The sequence below is a fragment of the Oncorhynchus keta genome, chromosome 2, assembly GCF_023373465.1.
Source record: "Oncorhynchus keta strain PuntledgeMale-10-30-2019 chromosome 2, Oket_V2, whole genome shotgun sequence".
Lineage (NCBI taxonomy): Eukaryota > Metazoa > Chordata > Actinopteri > Salmoniformes > Salmonidae > Oncorhynchus > Oncorhynchus keta.
This window is the reverse complement of record NC_068422.1, coordinates 71,485,202-71,507,149: the sequence shown is the minus strand read 5'-3', so window position 1 is coordinate 71,507,149 and position 21,948 is coordinate 71,485,202. Positions and strand designations below refer to the sequence as shown.

General features: G+C 42.4%; 1 protein-coding gene across 3 annotated transcripts in view; it reads right to left on the bottom strand.

Moving 5' to 3' along the window:
- Window positions 1–21,948, bottom strand: part of LOC118362496 (tyrosine-protein kinase Fes/Fps-like) — a 42,360-nt gene that overhangs the window by 6,102 nt on the left and 14,310 nt on the right. For all 3 annotated transcript variants that reach the window (XM_052482194.1, XM_052482196.1, XM_052482185.1), the window contains exons 6-10: window positions 19,840–19,977; window positions 19,609–19,728; window positions 16,576–16,698; window positions 14,917–15,112; window positions 297–374 (exon numbers count right to left, since the gene is read on the bottom strand). In XM_052482194.1, coding sequence (XP_052338154.1) covers window positions 297–374; window positions 14,917–15,112; window positions 16,576–16,698; window positions 19,609–19,728; window positions 19,840–19,977 — 655 coding nt within the window. The remainder of the gene's footprint in view (window positions 1–296; window positions 375–14,916; window positions 15,113–16,575; window positions 16,699–19,608; window positions 19,729–19,839; window positions 19,978–21,948) is intronic.

Sequence of the window (21,948 nt, the reverse complement as noted above, 5' to 3'; positions counted from 1 at the left end):
AACAAACATATCTAGAGATAAGATAGATAAAGAGGAAAGACAGATGAGAAACAAGGCGTTTTACTACTGGAGTCCTACTCTGAACAGTTTGGCTTACAGAGAAAACACGGCCAATTGCTGTTTGACTGTCTGACTTGAGTTGTTTGAATAGACAGAGACAGATAAATCAAAGGCAGTAAGTAGGTGGGTGAAAACAGAACAGGTCCATCTGTGACAGGGGTGATCACAATGATGCCTCACAGACAATGTATGACCATAGCTGACTATTTCTGAACACTGTATGTTACATCACTCACCGTGTATTTGGGTTTGAACAGGCCGCTAAGGTGGCCTATGATGCCGTCCACACTGAGGTTTCTGAGGCCGTCCCTCTCCTGAAACAACACAGAGCACAACCATCATCAACCTCCCTTTTAGGAATGCTCATCACCACCAGTACCTGTGTTTATAATAACAACATGTAACAACATGCACTCAGAAACACATCATAATCCACAGATGAGGAGAGAATATCACAATATCACAAAACATTACAAAAATGATTAGAGTAGAGAATATCAAAGAAGAAACTACTTGTTTGCTTTAGGGCGGATCTTTAGGATCTGGATAAAACAGCACGACGAGTGAAGGAATGCACTCGAGTCAACACCATGACAGACAGCAAAGTATGCAAAGCACCAAGATCCTCAATCATGCCTCTGTTTCAATAGAGATGGTTGTGTCTGAACGAGACACGAGTATAGGTTGTCCTCAGTACAGAACAGACTGGTTGAGTCAGTCGGTAGTTCAGATGCCTTCTAGTTGAACTGTAAGGTAACATAAGAGCAATTCCACGGCAGCAGAATGACGCTGGAATTTTTTTATTTAAAAGTATGACAAACAAAAACCACTGATTGCAAAGTTAAACAAGTCATACAACTCTATGCACAAGCAGTACTTTTAAACATTTCCACAGAATTTTACAAAAACACATTTACTGGAAGAACAGTGCAGATGTAAAGTTTGTTAAATGGCTGCAATCCCACTACCGGGATCGATATGACAACTACCAGTGAAAATAGAGGGCGCCAAATTCAAACCACAGAAATCTCATAATTACAATTCCTAAAACATACATGTGTCTTATATCATTTTAAAGGTAATCTTGTTGTTAATCCCACCAAAGTGTTCGATTTCAAATAGGCTTTTCAGCGAAAGCACTACAAACGATTATGTTAGGTCTCCACCAAACCACAATAAGCACAGACATTTTCCAGCGAAATATAGTATTCAGAAAAAAGCAGAAATAAAGATAAAACGAATCACTAACCTTGAATTATCTTCATCAGATGACACTCATAGGACTTCATGTTACACAATGCATGCATGTTTTGTTTGATAAAGTTCATATTTATTTACATTGGCTTATTAGATTCACTAGTTCCAAAAACATCAAGTGATTTTGCATAGCCACATCGTTTCAACAGAAATACTCATCATAAATGTAGATGATAATACAAGTTATACACATGGAATTATAGATATACCTTTCCTTAATGCAACCGCTGTGGCAGATTTTTTTTTTAAATTACGGAAAAAGCAACACATGCAATAATCTGAGACGGCGCACAGAACAGTAGCCAAATTAGCCGCCATGTTGGAGTCAACAGAAACCAGAAAATACATGATAAATGTTTCCTTACCTTTGATGAACTTCATCAGAATGCAGTCCTAGGAATCCCAGGTCCACAATAAATGCTTGATTTGTTCGAAAATGTCCGTTATTTATGTCCAATTAGCTACTTTGGTTAGCGCGTTTGGTAAACAATTCCAAAGTCACAAAGCGCATCCACTATAACGTGACAAAATGTCCAAAAGTTCCGTAACAGTCAGTAGAAACATGTCAAACGATGTCCTGAATCAATCTTTAGAATGTTGTTTACATATATCTTGAATAACGTTCAAACCGGAGAATTAGAATGACTTCAGATGACCGGTGGAACGCAGGTCCTTCCCCTGTGAACGCGCATAGTGAATGCATGGTCAACTCGTGGCAGTGGTGACTATTTCCTGTGTCATTCGACCCCCCTTCACATTAGAGTCATCAGACAAAGTTCTATTGACTGTTGACATGTAGTGGAAGACGTAGGAAGTGAAAACTCATCCATATCTCGCTGTAATTTCAATGAGAGCGGCAGGGTAGCCTAGTGGTTAGAGCGTTGGACTAGTAACTGAAAGGTTGCAAGTTCATATCCCGAGCTGACAAGGTACAAATCTGTCGTTCTGCCCCTGAACAGGTAATTAACCCACTGTTCCTAGGCCGTCATTGAAAATAAGAATTTGTTCTTAACTGACTTGCCTAGTTAAATAAAGGTTAAAAAAAAACATTAAAAAAAAAAAAAATTAGAGCTTGGTTGAAAATCTGCCACCCCCGGAAAAAAAACAGGAAGTGGAATTTCTCAGGTTTTTGCCTGCTATATGAATTCTGTTATACTCACAGACAAAATTTAAACAATTTTAGAAACTTCAGAGTGTTTTCTATCCCATATTAATAATAATATGCAAATAGTTGAAACTATGACTGAGGAGCAGGCCGTTGAATATGGGCACCTCTGTGCACCTTTCATCTAAGCTACTCAATACTGCCCCTGTAGCCATAAGAAGTTAACAGAATGACTGTAAAAATCTCCATCAGTTTTTTTATGTGACCACCTTTTCCAAAAACTCTTAAATATCTACTACAAATTACGATTAAAAGATGTCTGCAGAAAGATCGGGGTGTCAGCTATAGCATGATACCTTGAGTTTGAAAACAATCTATATTTTGGATATTGAACTACAATAAGTGAAGTGGATTACCACCCGGTAACAGAGTGATGGTAACATAATGGCATCATGGGGGCTGAACTCTACTATACAGAAATGCATAATCATGAATGGCATTCTGTTCATGGTGATGTATCCTGAATAGGTACACAAAGGTAGAAATATTTTACATCCTCCGCATGTTTGGGTATTATTCTAATGAGCACCGACCCAAAACAAGATGAAATTTGGTTGGTCCGGACCACACCAAATCTGTACCAATCATAGACGTCTATGTTTCACAAGTTTGTACATCACAGATTAGCACAGTAGAGTTCAGTACAGCACAGCAGAGTTCAGTACAGTGAAGTATAGTACTATACAATAAAGTATACTGTACTCTACTCTAGGGTGCTCTACTGTAGTGTACTAAGCCCTACTATACTCTAAAGTACAGTACTGACCTATACTCTAGTATTCTTTACTGTGCTGTACTCAATCAAATCAGTTTGTATTAGACTACTATGAAACGCTAAGCTTAGGAGCTCTTCCCATCGATGCACAGTTATAAATAAGAAAATAAGAAAAATACAAATTGTAACACAAGAATGAAGCTGTATAAAAGGGAGTACCAGTACTATGTCACTGAGCAGGGGTACAAGGTATTTGAGGTAGATGTGTACATAAAGGCAGGGTACCGTGACTCGGCATCAGAATAGATAACAATAAGAGTAAAATAAAGAACAGAGTAGCAGCATATGATGATTGCGAAATTATGTGTGTATGGCGTTGGTGTGTGTGTGTGTGTGTGTGTGTGTGTGTGTGTGTGTGTGTGTGTGTGTGTGTGTGTGTAGTGTATGTGAATGGGTTTGTGTGAGACTGTCAGTGTAATCTGGGTTGGCGCCCCCCCTTGGGTTGTGCCGTGGCGGAGATCTTTGTGGGCTATACACGGCCTTGTCTCAGGATGGTAAATTGGTGGTTGAAGATATCCCTCTAGTGGTGTGGGGGCTGTGCTTTGGCAAAGTGGGGTTATATCCTTCCTGTTTGGCCCTGTCCGGGGGTATCATCGGATGGGGCCACAGTGTCTCCTGACCCCTCCTGTCTCAGCCTCCAGTATTTATGCTGCAGTAGTTTATGTGTCGGGGGGCTAGGGTCAGTTTCTTATATCTGGAGTACTTCTCCTGTCCTATCCGGTGTCCTGTGTGAATTTAAGTATGCTCTCTCTAATTCTCTCTTTCTTTCTCTCTCTCTGAGGACCTGAGCCCCAGGACCATGCCTCAGGACAACCTGGCATGATGACTCTGGAATTAAAATAGATTATTGGGGGGTTTGTATTATTTGATTTACACAACATGCCTACCACTTTAAAGATGCACATATTTTTTATTATTGTGAAACAAAAAAGAAATAAGACAAAAAAACAAAAACTTGAGGGTGCATAACTATTCACCCCCCTAAAGTCAATACTTTGTAGAGCCACCTTTTGCAGCAACTACAGCTGCAAGTCTCTTGGGATATGTCTCTATAAGCGTGGCACATCTAGCCACTGAGATTTTTTAAAAACATTTTAAACTCTGTTTATTAAGTTTTACACACACACACACACACACACACACACACACACACACACACACACACACACACACACACACACACACACACACACACACACACACACACACACACACACACACACACACACACACACACATAGACAAGACAAAGCAATATAAATAATATACTCAACTAGAAAAAAATACAAATAAAAATACAAATAAAAAAATAGCTTTAAAGATACCATACTTTAGACAAGTTAAACATACTAGGCAGAAGGCTACAGAGGTTAAAGGGCAATCTATAGTACAGGGACAGAGCAAACACCTCACCATTGTTCCTGTAAACAGTCAAGGGATAAGGGTGGAGAAATGCAACCACTCACAGAGAGTCATGGCCACAGACCGACCATCCACTGGACAGGTTTTTGTTTACAGTGCTTTAAAATAAAAAAATTAAATGATTATTCATGTAGGCGTGAACAAAGTGTAAAAATAACTGGGAAAAACAAGCTCACACTTCAGTCTCTGCCCGAGCAAGATGAACAAGGCATCTGCGGATCACAATCAATAAGCACATGGACCTTAATGTCCCCCCAGCAAAAACACAGAGAGAGGCTCCTCCAACCCTTAAGTCACAGACTTACTTTGGTATTAATTGGAATGCCATCAGAGGATGGACTGTTTAAAGTAAGACCGGAATGGAGCCCAAGCCTCATCAAACAGTTTGGGGTTCCCACGTGAATTGAATTGGATTTTTTCTAGTTTCAGAGAGCACAACACATCCCTCACCCAATATTTATAAGATGGGGGAGCTGCCATCTTCCAGTTCTGTAGTATTAGCCGTCTAGCTAAAAGAGTTGTATAAGCAACAGTGTCCGACTGGATTCTTGATAGGGGGGGTACCCATGGGCAGTACTCCAAAAAGGGCTGTAAGGGGAGACGGATCTATAACAGTGTCATATATATCAGAGAAACATTTAAATATTAATTCCCAGAAACCTGACAGTTTATGACAGCCCCAAAACATATGCAACAGTGTGGCTGGTTCCACTTTACATCTGACACAGGTAGGATCAAAATCAGAGAATATTCTTCCAAGTTTGGCCCCCGACCAGTGGATACGGTGAACCACCTTGAATTGAATGAGGCTGTGTCTAGTGCTAAAAGAGGACGAGTGCACCCTGTGCAGCACAGATTCCCAGGCGTCTTCCCCAAGTTCCTTCCTCCAAATCCTTTTCCCATCGAGTCTTTAAAGGCACCAAAGAAGGGTTCTGTAAGTCATGAATGATTGCATATACATCTGAAATTGCGCCCCTAGGAAGCTTGTTCAGCTCCAAGATGCTCTCTATAGCTGTATTCGCAGGCCTATTGGGAAATCCAGGTGTGTTAGCCCTGACAAGGTTTCTAGTCTGGAGAAAAAGTGGGATTGGGGGAGATTGAACTTTTCCTGCAGCTGAGAAAAAGAGGCAAATGTACCATCAAAGAATAACTGGGCTAGCGAGGAGAGGCCTAGTGAGTGCCAAATGCCAAAAGCCCCATCATTCAAAGATGGAGGAAATAAAATGTTCTGATTGATTGGGCCTGATAGAGAAAAGCCTTGGAGGTTAAAGGCTAAACGGAACTGATTCCAAATTTTAAGAGACTGCTTTACAATTGGGTTGACACACCTTTTGCCTAGGGACACTGGGAGAGACGAGCACAGCACAGAGGAAAGTGCTGCAGGTTTACACGATTCAGACTCCATCTGGACCCAGAGTGGTCTAGGGCCAGTAGGATCAGTCTGCAGCCAGTACAGAACGGCTCTGAAATTTGCAGCCCAGTAGTATGTCTGAAAATTTGGTAGAGCTAAACCCCCCAATGACCTAGGCTTCTGTAAATGTTTTCTACCAATCCGTGGTACCTTGCCATCCAAAATAAAATGCATGAATGTTTGATCCAGTGAAATAAAAAAAAGATTTTGGAATAAAAATGGGTAAACATTTAAATAAATATAAAAATTTGGGCAATACATTCATTTTAATGACATTAATCCTTCCGATAAGAGAAAGGGGTAGCGAATTCCAAAAAGTAAAAGATTGTTTCAATCTGTCTGCTAGAGCAACAAAGTTTTCCTGAAACAAATTAGAATATTTCCTTGTCACTTTTACTCTCAAGTAAGTGAATTGATCCCGGACAATCCTAAACTGAGAACTTGTAAAAGAGCACTTTAAAGCAGCCTTGTTTACCGGAAAAAGCTCACTCTTGCCTAGATTCAGCTTGTACCCTGAGATTGATCCAAACTTTTTAAGAACAGATAGGGCACGTGGAGGTCGTCAGCATATAGCGAGACTTTCTGCTCCCAGCCTGCCCTGATTATGCCTTGAATGGCATCATTAGAGCGTAGTGCAATGGAGAGAGGCTCGATTGCCAAAGCAAACAACAAGGGGGAGAGTGGGCAACCCTGTCTGGATCCGCGGTGCAAGGGAAAATAGTCAGAGGACAAGTTATTAGTCCGTACCGAAGCCATGGGGGAAAAATAAAGAATATTTATCCACGCAATGAATTTGGGGCCAAAGCCAAATCTATAAAGGGCAGCTGTTAGGTAATCCCACTCAATGCGGTCAAACGCTTTTTCGGCATCAAGTGAGACCACCACCTCCGGGTCCTCCGACACTGGGGAGTACAGTATATTCATAAGGCGCCTAATATTGAAAAATAAATGCCTATTTCTCACAAAGCCAGTCTGGTCAGAGTGTATTACTTGGTGCAGCAAGCCTTCCATACGGATGGCTAAAAGCTTAGCTAGGATTTTGTAATCACAGTTTAAAAGCGAGATTGGGCGATAGGATCCACATTCCAGGGGGTTTTTGTTTTTCTTTAGTAGTAATGAAATTGAAGCCTGCTAAAGACAAGGCGGTAGCTTTGAAGTATTGAGGCACTTTGCAAATAGTCGAGACAAGAATGGGCAAAGCAGACCAGAAAATGTTCTGTAAAATTCGGTTGGAAAACCGTCCGGACCCGGTGATTTACCACTTTTCATTGCGGACACTGCTGTTGCAACCTCCTCAAGCGTAAATTCTTCTTCTAGATCACATATGTCAGAGTCAAGGCCCGCGGGCCACATCCGGCCCGCGAGAAGGTTTTTTACGGCCCCTGGGATGATCTTGATTTATTATTAGAACCGGCCCGCAGACCGCAGCAAGCCGGCAGCCCGCAGATCTTTTACACGCACCAATACTACATTTCCCACAATGCAACGGTGACGCACCGAGCAGTAGGCTGCTTCATTTCAATATTTATTGGCACAGCAGTTGTCAGCATCACAGTAAAATTAACTTTCAGATACCCATCAAAAATGGCAAAACGGAAGGTGGACACTGAGAACCGGGGTTTCAAACAAGGTGGGAGTCGGAGTATTTGTTCACGGAGGTAGCTGGAAAACCTGTGTGTCTTCTGTGTGGAGAAAGTGTGGCGGTACTGAAAGAGTATAATCTGAGACGACATTATGAAACGAAACACGCGGACAAAAACAAGAATATGGACATGGAACAAAGGCTACAAAAGGCAGAGGAATTAAAACGAGGCCTCAAATCTCGACAGGCTCTGTTCAAAAAAGCCAAATCACAAGGCCAGGCTGCTGTCAAGGCCAGTTTTATTTTGGCAGAAGAGATCGCTAAATCAGCCCGGCCATTTACGGAGGGGGATTTCATCAAAAACTGCATGATTAAAGTTTGTGACGAAGTTTGCCCAGAAAAAAGGCAACTCTTTTTAAATGTGAGTCTGAGCAGAAACACCATTGCCGAGAGAGTAGACCAGTTGTCCATCAATCTAAAAGAGCAGCTTGTGAAAAAGGGAAAAGATTTCATTGCATATTCCTTGGCTGTGGATGAGAGCACCGACATTTCTGACATTGCCCAGTTGTCAATTTTCATCCGCGGAGTGGACTCCAGCCTAAGCGTGACAGAGGAGTTTTTGGCTTTACGTCCTATGCATGGCACAACTACGGGGCATGATTTGTATGAAGAGGTGTCAAGATGTGTAAATGAGATGGAGCTGCCTTGGGAAAAACTCGTGGGTTTGACAACCGACGGAGCACCTGCGATGTGTGGACACAGGAGCGGACTGGTGGCGAAGATACGGGAAAAGATGCAAGAGGAAAACGCGACAGGTGAGCTGACAGCTTATCATTGTATCATACACCAGGAAGCGTTGTGCGGTAAAGCCTTGAAAATGGAGCATGTAATGAGCATCATCACGCGCACAGTTAACTTTATCAGAGCCAAAGGTTTGAATCACCGCCAGTTCAAGGCATTTCTGACGGAGTTAGAAACGGAGCATGGTGATTTGCCTTATCACACAGAGGTGCGATGGCTAAGCCAGGGAAAGGTGCTTCAAAGATGTTTCGAGCTTCGTGAGGAGATTTGTCTGTTCTTGGACAGCAAAGGGAAAGACACAACACAACTCCGAGACGAAATGTTTCTGTGTGAAATGGCTTTTCTGTGTGACATTACGAGTCATCTGAATGCAATGAACTTGCAGCTGCAGGGTCGGGATCGTGTCATCTCTGATATGTACAGTACAGTGAAGGCATTTAAAACCAAACTGACTCTGTGGGAGACGCAGATGCGGAAAGAAAATTTGAGCCACTTTCCCAGCTGCCAGACCATGAAAGAGAAGCTCTCTACCAGTGCGTTCCCGAGCGCACAGTTGGCTGATAAAATAGGTATGCTTGCCGCTGACTTTCGACGCCGATTTGCTGACTTTGAAGCACAAAAAGCAGGTTGGAACTGCTCGGTAACCCATTTGCTGTTGACGTGGAAAGCTCACCACCAAACCTCCAAATGGAGTTGATTGACCTCCAATGCAATGATGCACTGAGGGCAAAATATGCGGCAGTGGGTGCTGCGGAGTTCGCCCGTTTCCTCCCGACACAATGCCCCAGCTGCGCATCCAGGCTGCTCAAACGTTGTCTATGTTTGGCAGCACATACCTGTGTGAACAACTGTTTTCTTTGATGAACTTGAACAAAACATCACACAGAAGTCGACTTACTGCTGAACACCTCCACTCAATTCTGAGGATTTCCTCAGCTCAGAGCCTTACCCCGAACATTGATGAACTTGTGGAAAAGATGGGACACCACCAAGTATCACCCTCAACCTCAAACAAGTGAACATTACTGTGCAATCACATATTTAGAGTTTTTACTCAGTTCAAGTTTAAAAGTTAAAGTTTAATATTTGTTTTCACTGCATGTTACTTCTCCTTAAACAAAGTGTTGTTTTTGATTAATAGATTTTTGCACTTTATTTTATTGTATTTCAATCCAATTATATTTTAAAAATATTTCAGTTGAGTGGATGATAGAAAATTGCTATTATTGTTTTTTTCTTTGATGTAAATTTAGCCCACTTTTGCTAAAATAGAAAATATAGGCTACTGATGGTGCCTTGAATACCGGTTTCTTTCATTTAATGTTCATGTTATGGGGATTTTTATATAAAGGAAATTTGTCTTTTGTGTCTGTTGAAAATTAAAGATTACTGACAGAGCCATAAGAAAATATTGCTTTATTTATCTGATCATATTGGAATATATTTGTTAGGTTTTCAGTAGGTTCAATTAGGTTCACTAGACTATATGCGTCATTTAAAAATTGTTCAATGAACATTCGAACAGTCCGGCCCTCGGCTTGTAGCTAAATTTTTTATTTGGCCCTCCCCTCCGTCCATTTGACTTTGACACCCCTGTTCTAGATAGTCATGGGAGTCCGTATCAATTGAAGGCATATTCAAGCCATTAAAGAAGGAGTCAATCAGCAAGGGGTCTTGAGGGGATTCAGAGGTGTATAGCGCAGAGTAAAATTGTTTAAATTGATCATTGATCTCTTTATGTATAACTGTGGTGGCACCAGACGGGGTCCTTATTTGTGAAACGTGAGGCCTCAGATTTACGGATCTGATGCGCAACGGGTTTACTGGCCTTGTCGCCTTGTTCATAGACTTTGTATCGAGCTCGCAAGAGTAACTGTTCAGCTTGCTGGTTGAAAGCTCATCAAATTCAGATTGTAGTAGTTGGCCCTCTTTATGCAGATCAGAGGAAGGATCTGTAGCACACTTCTCATCCAGTGTGGCTACTCGCTCAGGTCCCGAAGTCGCTGAGAGCGAACTCTGTTTTGGTTGGCTGTATAAGAAATTATTTGGCCATGGAGGTATGCTTTGAGAGACTCCCATATGTTAGAGCAGGACATACCTGGTGTTGAATTAGTTTCTAGGAATAAGGTGATTTCAGAAGAGATGAAATTGACAAACTCCTTATCTGAAAGTAAAATGGGGTTGAGACTCCATTGATAACACATAGGAGGTCGCTGGGGAAACTCTAGTTCAAGCACTAATGGTGCGTACACTGCCGAAGGTTAGGCAGAAGTTTTTGGTCCAAAAACAAGTAATCAATCCGGGAGTATGTTTGATGAACATGAGAATAAAAGGAATATTGTCTGTCTGTAGGATGCAGGAAACGCCAGGACTCAAACATAGAATATTTCTGAAGAAAGGATTGAATAAGTAGGGCACATTTAGATGGGCCTGTATTTATTTGTGAGGACTTGTCAAGAACTGGGGACATTTTACAGTTGAAATCCCCCCCCAAAATCAACAAATGAGAATCTAAATTGGGAATAGTAGAAAGAAAGGAAGAAATGAAACTTGTGTCATCCCAATTGGGAGCATAAACACGAGCCAAAACAAGAGGGGTAGAAAACAGTTCACCGGTTACTATGATGTATCGTCCCTTAGGATCAGCAATAACCTCAGAAGCTACAAAGGGAGTAGCTTTATCAACCAGAATAGCAGCACCTCTTGATTTACTATGAAAGTTTGAGTGGAACACTTGACCAACCCAGTCCTTACGCATCCTAAAATGCTCACCAGTCCTCAAGTGAGTCTCTTGTAGAAATGCAATATTTGCATTCAAACCCTTTAAGTGTGTCAACACCCTCTTACGCTTCACCGGGTTGTTAACCCCTTTGGTATTCCAAGAAATGTACTTGATCGTATTATTTCGGCCCCTCTGGGCATTCCTGTTATTCAACCCTGTCATTAGAGCATAGAATGGAAAAGCAATGAGCGCCCAAAACCCCCAGAATAACTTGTCTCAGAGTAATAATGTACGGTGGTAAATGTTTGGAAAAAGTACAGAAAAAAACAGATTAAAAAAAATAAAAAGACAGAATGACAACATTAGAACTGAACAGACAATACCTCCCCAAACGAGGTACAAGCCTAAATAGAACATGTTCTCCTCGCACAGTATGTCTGTGAGAGTGCGGTCTTAAACCTAAAACCACAGTCCCGCTCTTTAAAGTCGCGTTTTGTTAGTGGATCAAGCAGCAAAAAGAAAGATTTGTATGTATTTAAAAAAAAAAAAAGGTGAATCCCTTGTGCAAAAGGAATGACAAAAGCACCACCTGTAGATGTATATGATTGTATTCCCAGTATTATAACAGGCATTGAGAGGGAAAATAAATAAAATGTATAAAGGCTCTCAGCCAAAAATCTAATAAGACAATCAAAACTAATAGTAATTATAATAGTAGTCTAGTTGAAGCTGAGACAGCAACCAATACCAAAAAATTACGTGTGCGCAACGTTGAACGTTTGCTGGGCATAAATGGCGCTCAAAACTTTTAAAATTAAAGTGAGGCCCCAAAAACCGTGTAGCCTCGGGAGACATTTACTGTTAACTGGGTCAATGCAAACGGATGCAGTAAACAAATAACCAAAAATATTTTGAGTCACCGAGACAATGTGTAAACAAACTAAATAGGTGAGCAAGATAATGCACGCACACTAGACGATCAAAACATTAGATCACCTCAAATAAGCCTGAATAGTTTCACCAACTATACAAGACGAGCCTGTTATGTCTAAGCATTATTGTACCACAAGTGGGTTACTTACTATCCACAGTACGCAGGCAACAGTTGCTGAACTGTGAGCATATTCAAGACTTCTTGATGTGACGTTGAATGTGAGCCATAGCCTCATCCGGAGATTCAAATGTGTAGTCTTTACCCTCGTGAGACGCAGTCCATACTTCACACTTGGATGGTCTCGTTTGGCCTGTCCGAAAGCTGCGCGCTGCCTGGAAACAGTGGGGGAGTAGTCCTGGTAGATGGAAAAGCTCTGTCCTTGTAAGCTCAGAGTGCACTCGAAGAATTATGTCACGGGGCCTCTCCACATCCCGGGGCTTTGGGCGCAGCGACCGGTGGGCTCGATCAATCAGGGGCTTTTCATCTAAGGCAAGAACATACTTCAGCAGCCCCGAAACGAAATCCGTGGCGCGATGCATTTCGGCGGACTCTGGGACCGATACAAGTCTCAGATTATTGCGGCGAGAGAATCCCTCTAAACTCACGCAGCTCTCCTTCACCTTTTTCAAATCCGCCAGCTAGGCGTTTAACTTCAGCCTCCAGGGATGTAGTTAAATCGGAGACATTAGTAGCGGAGGCCCTCCAGTGCCGCAATCGTTGTAGTGTGTGACGCAGTTGTTGTTTTGAGTATTGTGATTGCTGGCACAGTCTCGTTCCGCAGGATGGTTAAATCTGCTTTTAAAGTATCAGAAACCTCCTGTATTCTGGCCTCAATCGTAGCAATCACCTGTGTTTTCATTTCAACTATCTCAGAGCGTAGTATTTTGATGGCCTCGAGAATGTTCATTTCAGCGCCGCCAGGCCAAGCCGCGGTTAAAGTGTGCGTCCCCGGGCCCTCAGACTCAGGAGAGGGCGGTGATGAGAGCGGGTCTTGTAGGCCGGGTTTTCTCAAAGTCATGCCTTTGGCCTTATGTTTGGTCGACATGCTGACATTCGGAAGCAAAGTAGTCTTGTTTTTTACGGAAAGGGATCACCAAATTAATATTCGAAAATAAATACGGTTCTGCTGCAGAATTCACATAAACTTTAAGAATACCACAGGAGCAAATGGAAAACACGTCAGTCGCACATGGCGTCCCCTACCATCCCCCCGCCACTGAGATTTTTGCCCATTCTTCAAGGCAAAACTGCTCCAGCTCCTTCAAGTTGGATGGGTTCCTGCTGGTTTCCAGCAATCTTTAAGTCATACCACAGATTCTCAATTGGATTGAGGTCTGGGATTTGACAAGGCCATTCCAAGACATTTAAATGTTTTCCTTAAACTACTCAAGTGTTGCTTTAGCAGTATGCTTAGGGTCATTGTCCTGCTGGAAGGTGAACCTCCGTCCCAGTCTCAAATCTCTGGAAGACAGAAACAGGTTTCCCTCAAGAATTTCCCTGCATTTAGCAGCAATTCTGACCAGTTTCCCAGTCCCTGCCGATGAAAAACATCCCCACGGCATGATGCTGCCACCACCATGCTTCACTGTGGGGATGCTGCTCTCGGGGTGATGAGAGATGTTGGGTTTGTGCCAGACATAGCGTTATCCTTGATGGCCAAAAAGCTCAATTTTAGTCTCATCTGACCAGAGTACCTTCTTCCATATGTTTGGGGAGTCTCCCACATGCCCTTTGGTGAACCCCAAACATGTTTGCTTCTTTTTTTCTTTAAGCAATGGCTTTTTTCTGGCCACTCTTCCGTAAAGCCCAGCTCTGTGGAGTGTACGGCTTAAAGTGGTCCTATGGACAGATACTACAATCTCCACTGTGGAGCTTTGCAGCTCCTTCAGGGTTATCGTTGGTCTCTTTGTTGCCTCTCTGATTAATGCCCTCCTTGCCTGGTCCGTGAGTTTTGGTGGGCGGCCCTCTCTTGGCAGGTTTGATGTGGTGACATATTCTTTCCATGTTTTATTAATGGATGTAATGGTGCTTCGTGGGATGTTCAAAGTTTCTGATATTTTTTTATAACCCAACCCTGATCTGTACTTCTCCACAACTCTGTCCCTGACCCGTTTGGAGAGCTCCTTGATCTTCACGGTCCCGCTTGCTTGTTGGTGCCCCTTGCTTAGTGGTGTTGCAGACTCTGGGGCCTTTCAGATCAGGTGACACACACAGGTGGACTTTATTTAATTAATTCCGTGACTTCTGAAGGTAATTGGTTGCACCAGATCTTATTTAGGGGCTTCATAGCAAAGGGGGTGAATACATATGCACACACCACTTTGTTTTTTACTTTTTTGAATTTTTTGAAACAGGTATTTTTTTTAAATTTCACTTCACTTCACTGATCTGGATAATTTTCTGCATGTTCATTACATGAAATCCAAATAAAAATCCAATTACATTACAGGTTGTAATGTAACAAAATAGGAAAAACGCAAAGGGGTTAATACTTTTGCAAGGTACTGTAATGAATGAGTAGAACCTGAACTCTGAACACACAATGGAGGACTAGAAACGAACAAGAGCCAATAACGTCATGTTTTACAACATCTTAGACAATGAGTGCAATCACAGGTCAGGTTCCCATACGAGACAAGACAATGAAACAGACACAAGGGACAGAGATCATCTCAACCACAGGAAGCATGGTATCTCTTTCAGATGAGTGGCAGGGATCAGATATGCAGAGGGTGTGTGTGCGTGTGCTTGAGAGAGAAAGAGAGAGAGAGAGGGAGAGAGACCTACACTAGAGGTGATGGAGGACAGGGAGATACGGTCCTCTTCCAGCCCCAAGGCAGGAGGGGGTTCACTGGATCCCAGCCATTCCAGCTTCCCCTTCAACAGCAACCTCTGTGCCTCCAGCCTAGTTCTAGCTCCCAGGGACAGCATCACCTGCTGTCGGCTCTCCTCCAGCGCATGCCTCTTACTGAACTGGTAAACCCTGCAGAGAGAGAAGCAGCCTGTCAGCTCATCAATTAAAGCATTGTGATGATACTGTGGAACAATGTGTTTCCATTACAACATGTTGCAACAATTCCATTGTCGCCTCACTGTCAATATATTTACAGCATAACTGACATGCCTGATGGTTTTACACAAGAATGCTGGTTCACTGGCCCATCTCCTACACCTTAGCCATATCATTTCCACAGGGCACTCACCAACAGTATAGTTTAATTGAGATATTCTATATGGGAGAAGTAGGGTTAAAGATGCCGTAAGTCATGTCAGAAGGTAGCAGATGTATTACTCAACAACAGCTGCAAATTCCAATAAAACTACATCAAGTTTTGAAGATCACTTTCCTTACAACACTATCATGAATCTAGTGAATAGGTTTTGTGGGTCAGAGTGCAGTATTTCTTTAGTTCAAAGCACAAATGTTTGTTAGCACGTTTCTCACACTGGCTTTAGCCATGGCGGGAGCAGACCAGACCAGACATGAGCCTTGTAGGGAGACGTCTTCATAGTGTGACAAATTCCCATGATTTGTGAATCTGTTTGAACCAAACAGCTAGTGCGATAGCTAAAATGGCTTTGTAAAATACATATATTTCAGCTAATAGGGAGTATCTAACAAATGAAATACATGATGGCATTCACTAATCATAAACATTTGACATATAATAGATATGTGGGTATATTTGTGGACAGAATTCTTCCTTACTTAACGTTCAAATATTACACTGCTACATCAACTAACATCACCACTTGGGTAAAATAGTTATTTACTAATCCAGGAAGCATTGTCTGTATCTGTTGATTTCCAAAGTGTTTCATCAAGCCCATGACTCCTTAAGGAGAGGCATGTTTCCCTCGGCACAAGTGAACATTAGGCTAGTGTCAGTCAACACAGCTGCTCCATCTATGCACTAAGAGCTTATTAGTAACTTCTAATAACATCGGACAGGTATCTAAACCAAGACAAATGAGAGGAGAAGCTTGAAAAGTCTCCTCATATCACCATGTTATATTCATAAGGCATAGTGAGTCTGTCCCCCAGAGAGCAGCCAGCTTAGCCAGCCATAGCAGAGAGGAGAGCAGACTAAACTACTCTGATAGGAGACTGCCTGTAGATGAACACCACCGTTGAGAGGAGATCAACACACTGCAAAAATACCAACACACTGCACAGATATGATGCAGATCAATGCCAAAATTCATTACTCTTTTTTTTCTAGTCATTGTTGGTGAAGAGAGTGGTTTGGTGCAGCCAGAGCCAACTTTATCCTGGTTCAGACCATAGAAATATAATTATATTCTCTTTACCCAGGATAAATGATCATATTATCAGGTATAACAGCTGTAAGTACTATCTAATTACACTACATCTGCCTAAGTGCTTACCAAGTATGCTTGCCCATGTAAAGTTGGACCTTCATGTACATGTGGATATCACCTCACCTTTGACCCCGTTTGATGCCCTCTTCCTCTGCCTCCAGCTCCAACTCCAGTTGGTTGACTGAGGCCTGTTGGGAAACCACATTACCAGCAAGAGACAGCAGTTCTTCTTCCACTACAGTCAACCTGGTAGAGGGGGAGAGACATGGGGAGAGAAGGGGGACAAAGGGGTGAAATGTGTTGTTGGTGTTGAGAGTGTGTGTGTGTGTGTGCAGTGTGTGTGTTGTGCAGTGTGTGTGTGTGCAGTGTGTGCGTGTGTGTGTGTGTGTGATATATATAGTACCAGTCAAACGTTTGGACACATCTACTCATTAGAGGTATTTTTTAAAACTATTTTCTACATTGTAGAATAATAAACAATCGTGAAGACATCAAAACTATGAAATACATTTTTAAAAAGTGTTAAACAAATCTAAATATATTTTATACTTGAAATTCTTCAAAGTAGCCACCCATTGCCTTGATGACAGCTTTGCACACTCTTGCCATTCTCTCAACCAGCTTCTCGAGGTAATCACCTGGAATCCATTTCAATTAACAGGTGTGCCTTGATAAAAGTTCATTTGTGGAATTTCTTTCCTTAATGCGTTTGAGCCAAATCAGTTGTGTTGTGACAAAGTAGGGGTGGGATACAGAAGACAGTCCTATTTAGTATATTATGGCAAGAACAGCTCAAATAAGCAAAGAGAAAAGACAGTCCATTATTTTAATCTGGAAAATTTCAAGAACTTTCAAAGTTTCTTCAAGTGCAGTCGCAAAAACCATCAAGCGCTATGATTAAACTGGCTCTCATGAGGACCGCCACAGGAAAAGAAGAACCAGAGTTACCTCTTTACAGAGAATAGTTCATTAGAGTTACCAGCCTCAGAAATTGCAGCCCAAATAAGTGCTTCACAGAGTTCAAGTAACAGACATCTCAACATCAACTGTTCAGAGGAGACTGCATGAATAACACAAATTGCTGGTCGAATTGCTGCAAAGAAACCACTACTGAAGGACACCAATAATAAGAAGAGACTTGCTGGGCCAAGAAACACGAGCAATGGACATTAGACCGGTGGAAATCTGTCCTTTGGTCTGATGAGTCCCAATTTGAGATGCAGAGTAAATGAACGGGTGATCTCTGCATGTGTAGCTCCCACCGTGAAGCATGGAGGAGGAAGTGTGATGGTGCTTTGCTGGTGACACAGTCCGTAATTTATTTAGAATTCAAGGCACACTTAACCAGCATGGCTACCACAGTTTCTGCAGAGATATGCCATCCCATCTGGTTTGTGCTTAGTGGGACTACCATTTGGTTTTCAATAGGACAATAACCTAACACATCTCCAGGCTGTGTAAGGGCTATTTGACCAAGAAGCAGAATGATAAGAGTGCTGCATCAGATGACCTGGCCTCCACAATCACCCGACCTCAACCCAATTGAAAAAGCATTCCAGGTGAAGTTGATTGAGAGAAAGCCAAGAATCTGCAAAGCTGTAATCAAGGCAAAGGGTGGCTACTTTGAAGAAGCTAAAATATTTTTTCATTTGCTTAACACTTTTTTGGTAACTACATGATTCCATATCTGCTATTTCATAGTTCTTATGTCTTCATTATTATTCTACAACGTAGAAAATAGTAAAAAATAAAGAAAAACCCTTGAATGAGTAGGTGTTCTAAACCTTTTGACCGGTAGCGTGTGTGTGTATGTACAGTGGAGTGAGTTGAAAGTCTGTGTTGCCCAGCAACAGCCCCAAAACATCACTGCTCTATAGGAGATATGCATGGAGGAATGGGCCAAAATACCAGCAACAGTGTGTGAAAACCTTGTGAAGACTTACAGAAAACGTTTGACCTCTTTCATTGCCAACAAAGGGTATATAACAAAGTATTGAGATAAACTTTTGTTATTGACCAAATACTTATTTTCCACCATAATTTGCAAATAAATTCATAAAAAATCCTACAATGTGTTTTTCTGGATTTTTTTTCTCATTTTGTCTGTCATAGTTGAAGTGTACCTATGATGAAAATTACAGGCCTCTCTCATCTTTTTAAGTGGGAGAACTTGCACTAAATACTTTTTTGCGCCACTGTACATAAGTATTCATACCCTTAATCAGTACTCTGTTGAAGCCCCTTTGGCAGCGACGAGAGCCTTGAGTCTTCCTTGGTATGACGCTACAAGCTTGGCACACCTGTATTTGGGGAGTTTCTACCATTCATCTCTGCAGATCCTCTCAAGCTCTGTCAGGCCGGATGGGAAAATCGCTGCACAGCTATTTTCAGGTCTCTCCAGAGATGTTCGATTGGGTTCAAGTCCGGGCTCTGGCTGGGCCACTCAAGGACATTCAGATGCCTTTTACTGAGGAGTGGCTTCCGTCTGGCCATTCTACCATAAAGGCTTGATTGGTTGAGCGCTGCAGAGATGATTCTCCTTCTGGAGGGTTCTCCAATCTCCACTGAGGAACTCCGGAGCTCTGTCAGAGTGACCATCGGGTTCTTGGTCACCTCCCTGACCATGACCCTTATTCCCTGATTGCTCAGTTTGGCTGAGTGGCCAGCTCTGGGTAGAGTCTTGGTGGTTCCAAACTTCTTCCATTTAAGAATGACGGAGGCCACTGTTCTTGGTGACCTTCAAAGTTGCAGAAATGTTTTGGTAGCCTTCCCCAGATCTGTGCCTCGACACAATCCTGTCTCGGGGCTCTATGGACAATTTATTCGACCTCATGGCTTGGTTTTTCTCTGACATGCACTGTCAACTGTGTGATCTTATACTGTATAGACAGGTGTGTGCCTTTCCAAATAATGTCCAATCAATTCAATTGATTCCACAGGTGGAATCCAATCAAGTTGTAGAATCATCTCAAGGATGATCAATGGAAAAAGGGTGCACCTGATCTTAATTTCGAGTCTCATAGCAAAGGTTCTGAAATCTTATTTAAATAACGTATTTCTGTTTTTATAAATGTGCAAAGAAAATTATAAAAACCTATTTTCACTGTGTCATTATGGGGAATTGTATGTAGATTGATGAGGGGAAAAAATAATGACCTGTGCTGGATCCCCTCCACTGTAAGCTCATTTAGTTCCAGCTCTCCAGTCTTTAGTCGATCTGTGTTCTCCAGAAGACCAGAGTCAAACTCCACACACACCGGAACCTCCCCTACAGACCTGAACACACATGGTGAAACTTTTCAGCCTCTTGACTGCACTAAGATCAGCATATTTACCTTTTAGTCATTTAGCAGATTCTCTTATCTAGAGCAACTTGCAGCTGAATACCTGTTCTGATGGATGAAACTCTCGTACTCTTTGTGTGGCTCTATGGCCTTCAGAGCAGTAGACATCTCCTCGTGGACAGATACCACCTCCTGTTGGAGCATACTGGACATGTCATAGTACTCCTGCAGGATCTCCTTCCTGGGTTACAGGGAAAAAGTCAAAGGTCTGGTAGAGGTCAGGGCAGTATTATTCAATCCTGGTCTGGGGACCCACTGGGTGTGCAGGCTTTTTTCTAGCTCAGCACTAACGCACCTGCTTCATCTAATCAAAGGCTTGATGATCCATTATTAAATAGGTCAGTGTCTTCGGAAAGTATTCAGACCCCTTACATTTCTCCACATTTTGTCAGGTTATAGCCTTACTCTAAAATTGTTTAAATCGTTTCTCCCCTCATCAATCTACACACAATACACCATAATGACAAAGCAACAACTGTTTAGAAATGTTTTGCTAATTCATAAAAAATAAAAAAAATTGAAATAATACATTTACATAAGTATTCAGACCCTTTCCTCAGTACTTTGTTGAAGCACCTTTGGCGGCGATTACAGGCTCGAGTCTTCTTGGGTATGACGCTACAAGCTTGGCACACCTGTATTTGGGGAGTTTCTCCGATTCTTTTCAGCAGATCCGCTCAAGCTCTGTCAGGCTGGATGGGGAGTGTTGCTGCACAGCTATTTTCAGGTCTCTCCAGAGATGTTCGATTGGGTTCAAGGCCGGGCCACTAAAGGACATTCAGAGACTTGTCCTGAAGCCACTCCTGAGTTGTCTTGGCTGTGTGCTTAGAGTCGTTGTCCTGTTGGAAGGTGAACATTAACCCCAGTTTGAGATCCTGAGCTCTCTCGAGCACGTTTTCATCAAGGATCTCTGTGTACTTTGATCCGTTCATCTTTTCCTCAAATCCTGACTAGTTTCCCAGTCCCTGCTGCTGAAAAACATCTCCACAGCATGATGCTGCCACCACGCTTCACCCCCGATTCCTCAGTTTGGACAGGCGGCCAGCTTTAGGAAGAATCTTGGCGGTTCCGAACTTCTTCCAATTAAGAATGATGGAGGCAACTGTGTTCTTGGGGACCTTCAATGCTGCATAAATGTTTTGGTAGCCTTCCCCAGATCTGTGCCAACACAATCCTGTCTCAGAGCTCTACTGACAATTCCTTCGACCTCATGGCTTTTCTCAGACATGCACTGTCAACTGTGGGACCTTATAGACAGGTGTGTGCGCCTTTCCCGAATCATGTCCAAAAATTTAATTTACCACAGGTGGACTCCAATCAAGTTGTAGAAACATCTCAAGGAAGATCAATGGAAACAGGATGCACCCGAGCTCAATTTCGAGTCTCATAGCAAAGGGTCTGAATATTTATCTAAATAAAATAAAAATAAAAATAATAATAAATACATTTCAGTTTTTGTTTTAATTGTGCAAAAATGTATAAAAAACAGTTTTTGCTTTGTCATTATGGGGTATTGCGTGTAGATTGCTGAGGAAATTGTTTTATTTAATCCATTTTAGAATAAGGCTGTAACGTAACAAAATGTAGAAAAAGTCAAGGGGTCTGAATACTTTCCGAAGGCACTGTATGTATAGTACTGGGCTGAAACACACTGTGGGTCTCCAGGGCCAGTATTGATTACATTACGTGGGTTTGGACAACAGCCAAAAACTATTATATCAAACTACCCATGAGAGTGCTTGAATTCTTATCAAAAGGGAAGGATATTAGGTGAGATACAAAACCATGCAGTGTAACAATAGGATGACCATAGTCACAGTACTTCCCTACCACGGTGGACACACACGCAATATGATCTCATCACTGACTGGGAATTCACTGACAATGTTGTGCTTTTCCCTCACACACACACACACGCACGCACGCACGCACGCACGCACGCACGCACGCACGCACGCACGCACGCACGCACGCACGCACGCACGCACGCACGCACGCACGCACGCACGCACGCACGCACGCACGCACGCACGCACGCACGCACACACACACACACACACACACACACACACACACACACACACACACACACACACACACACACACACACACACACACACACACACACACACACACACACACACACACACAC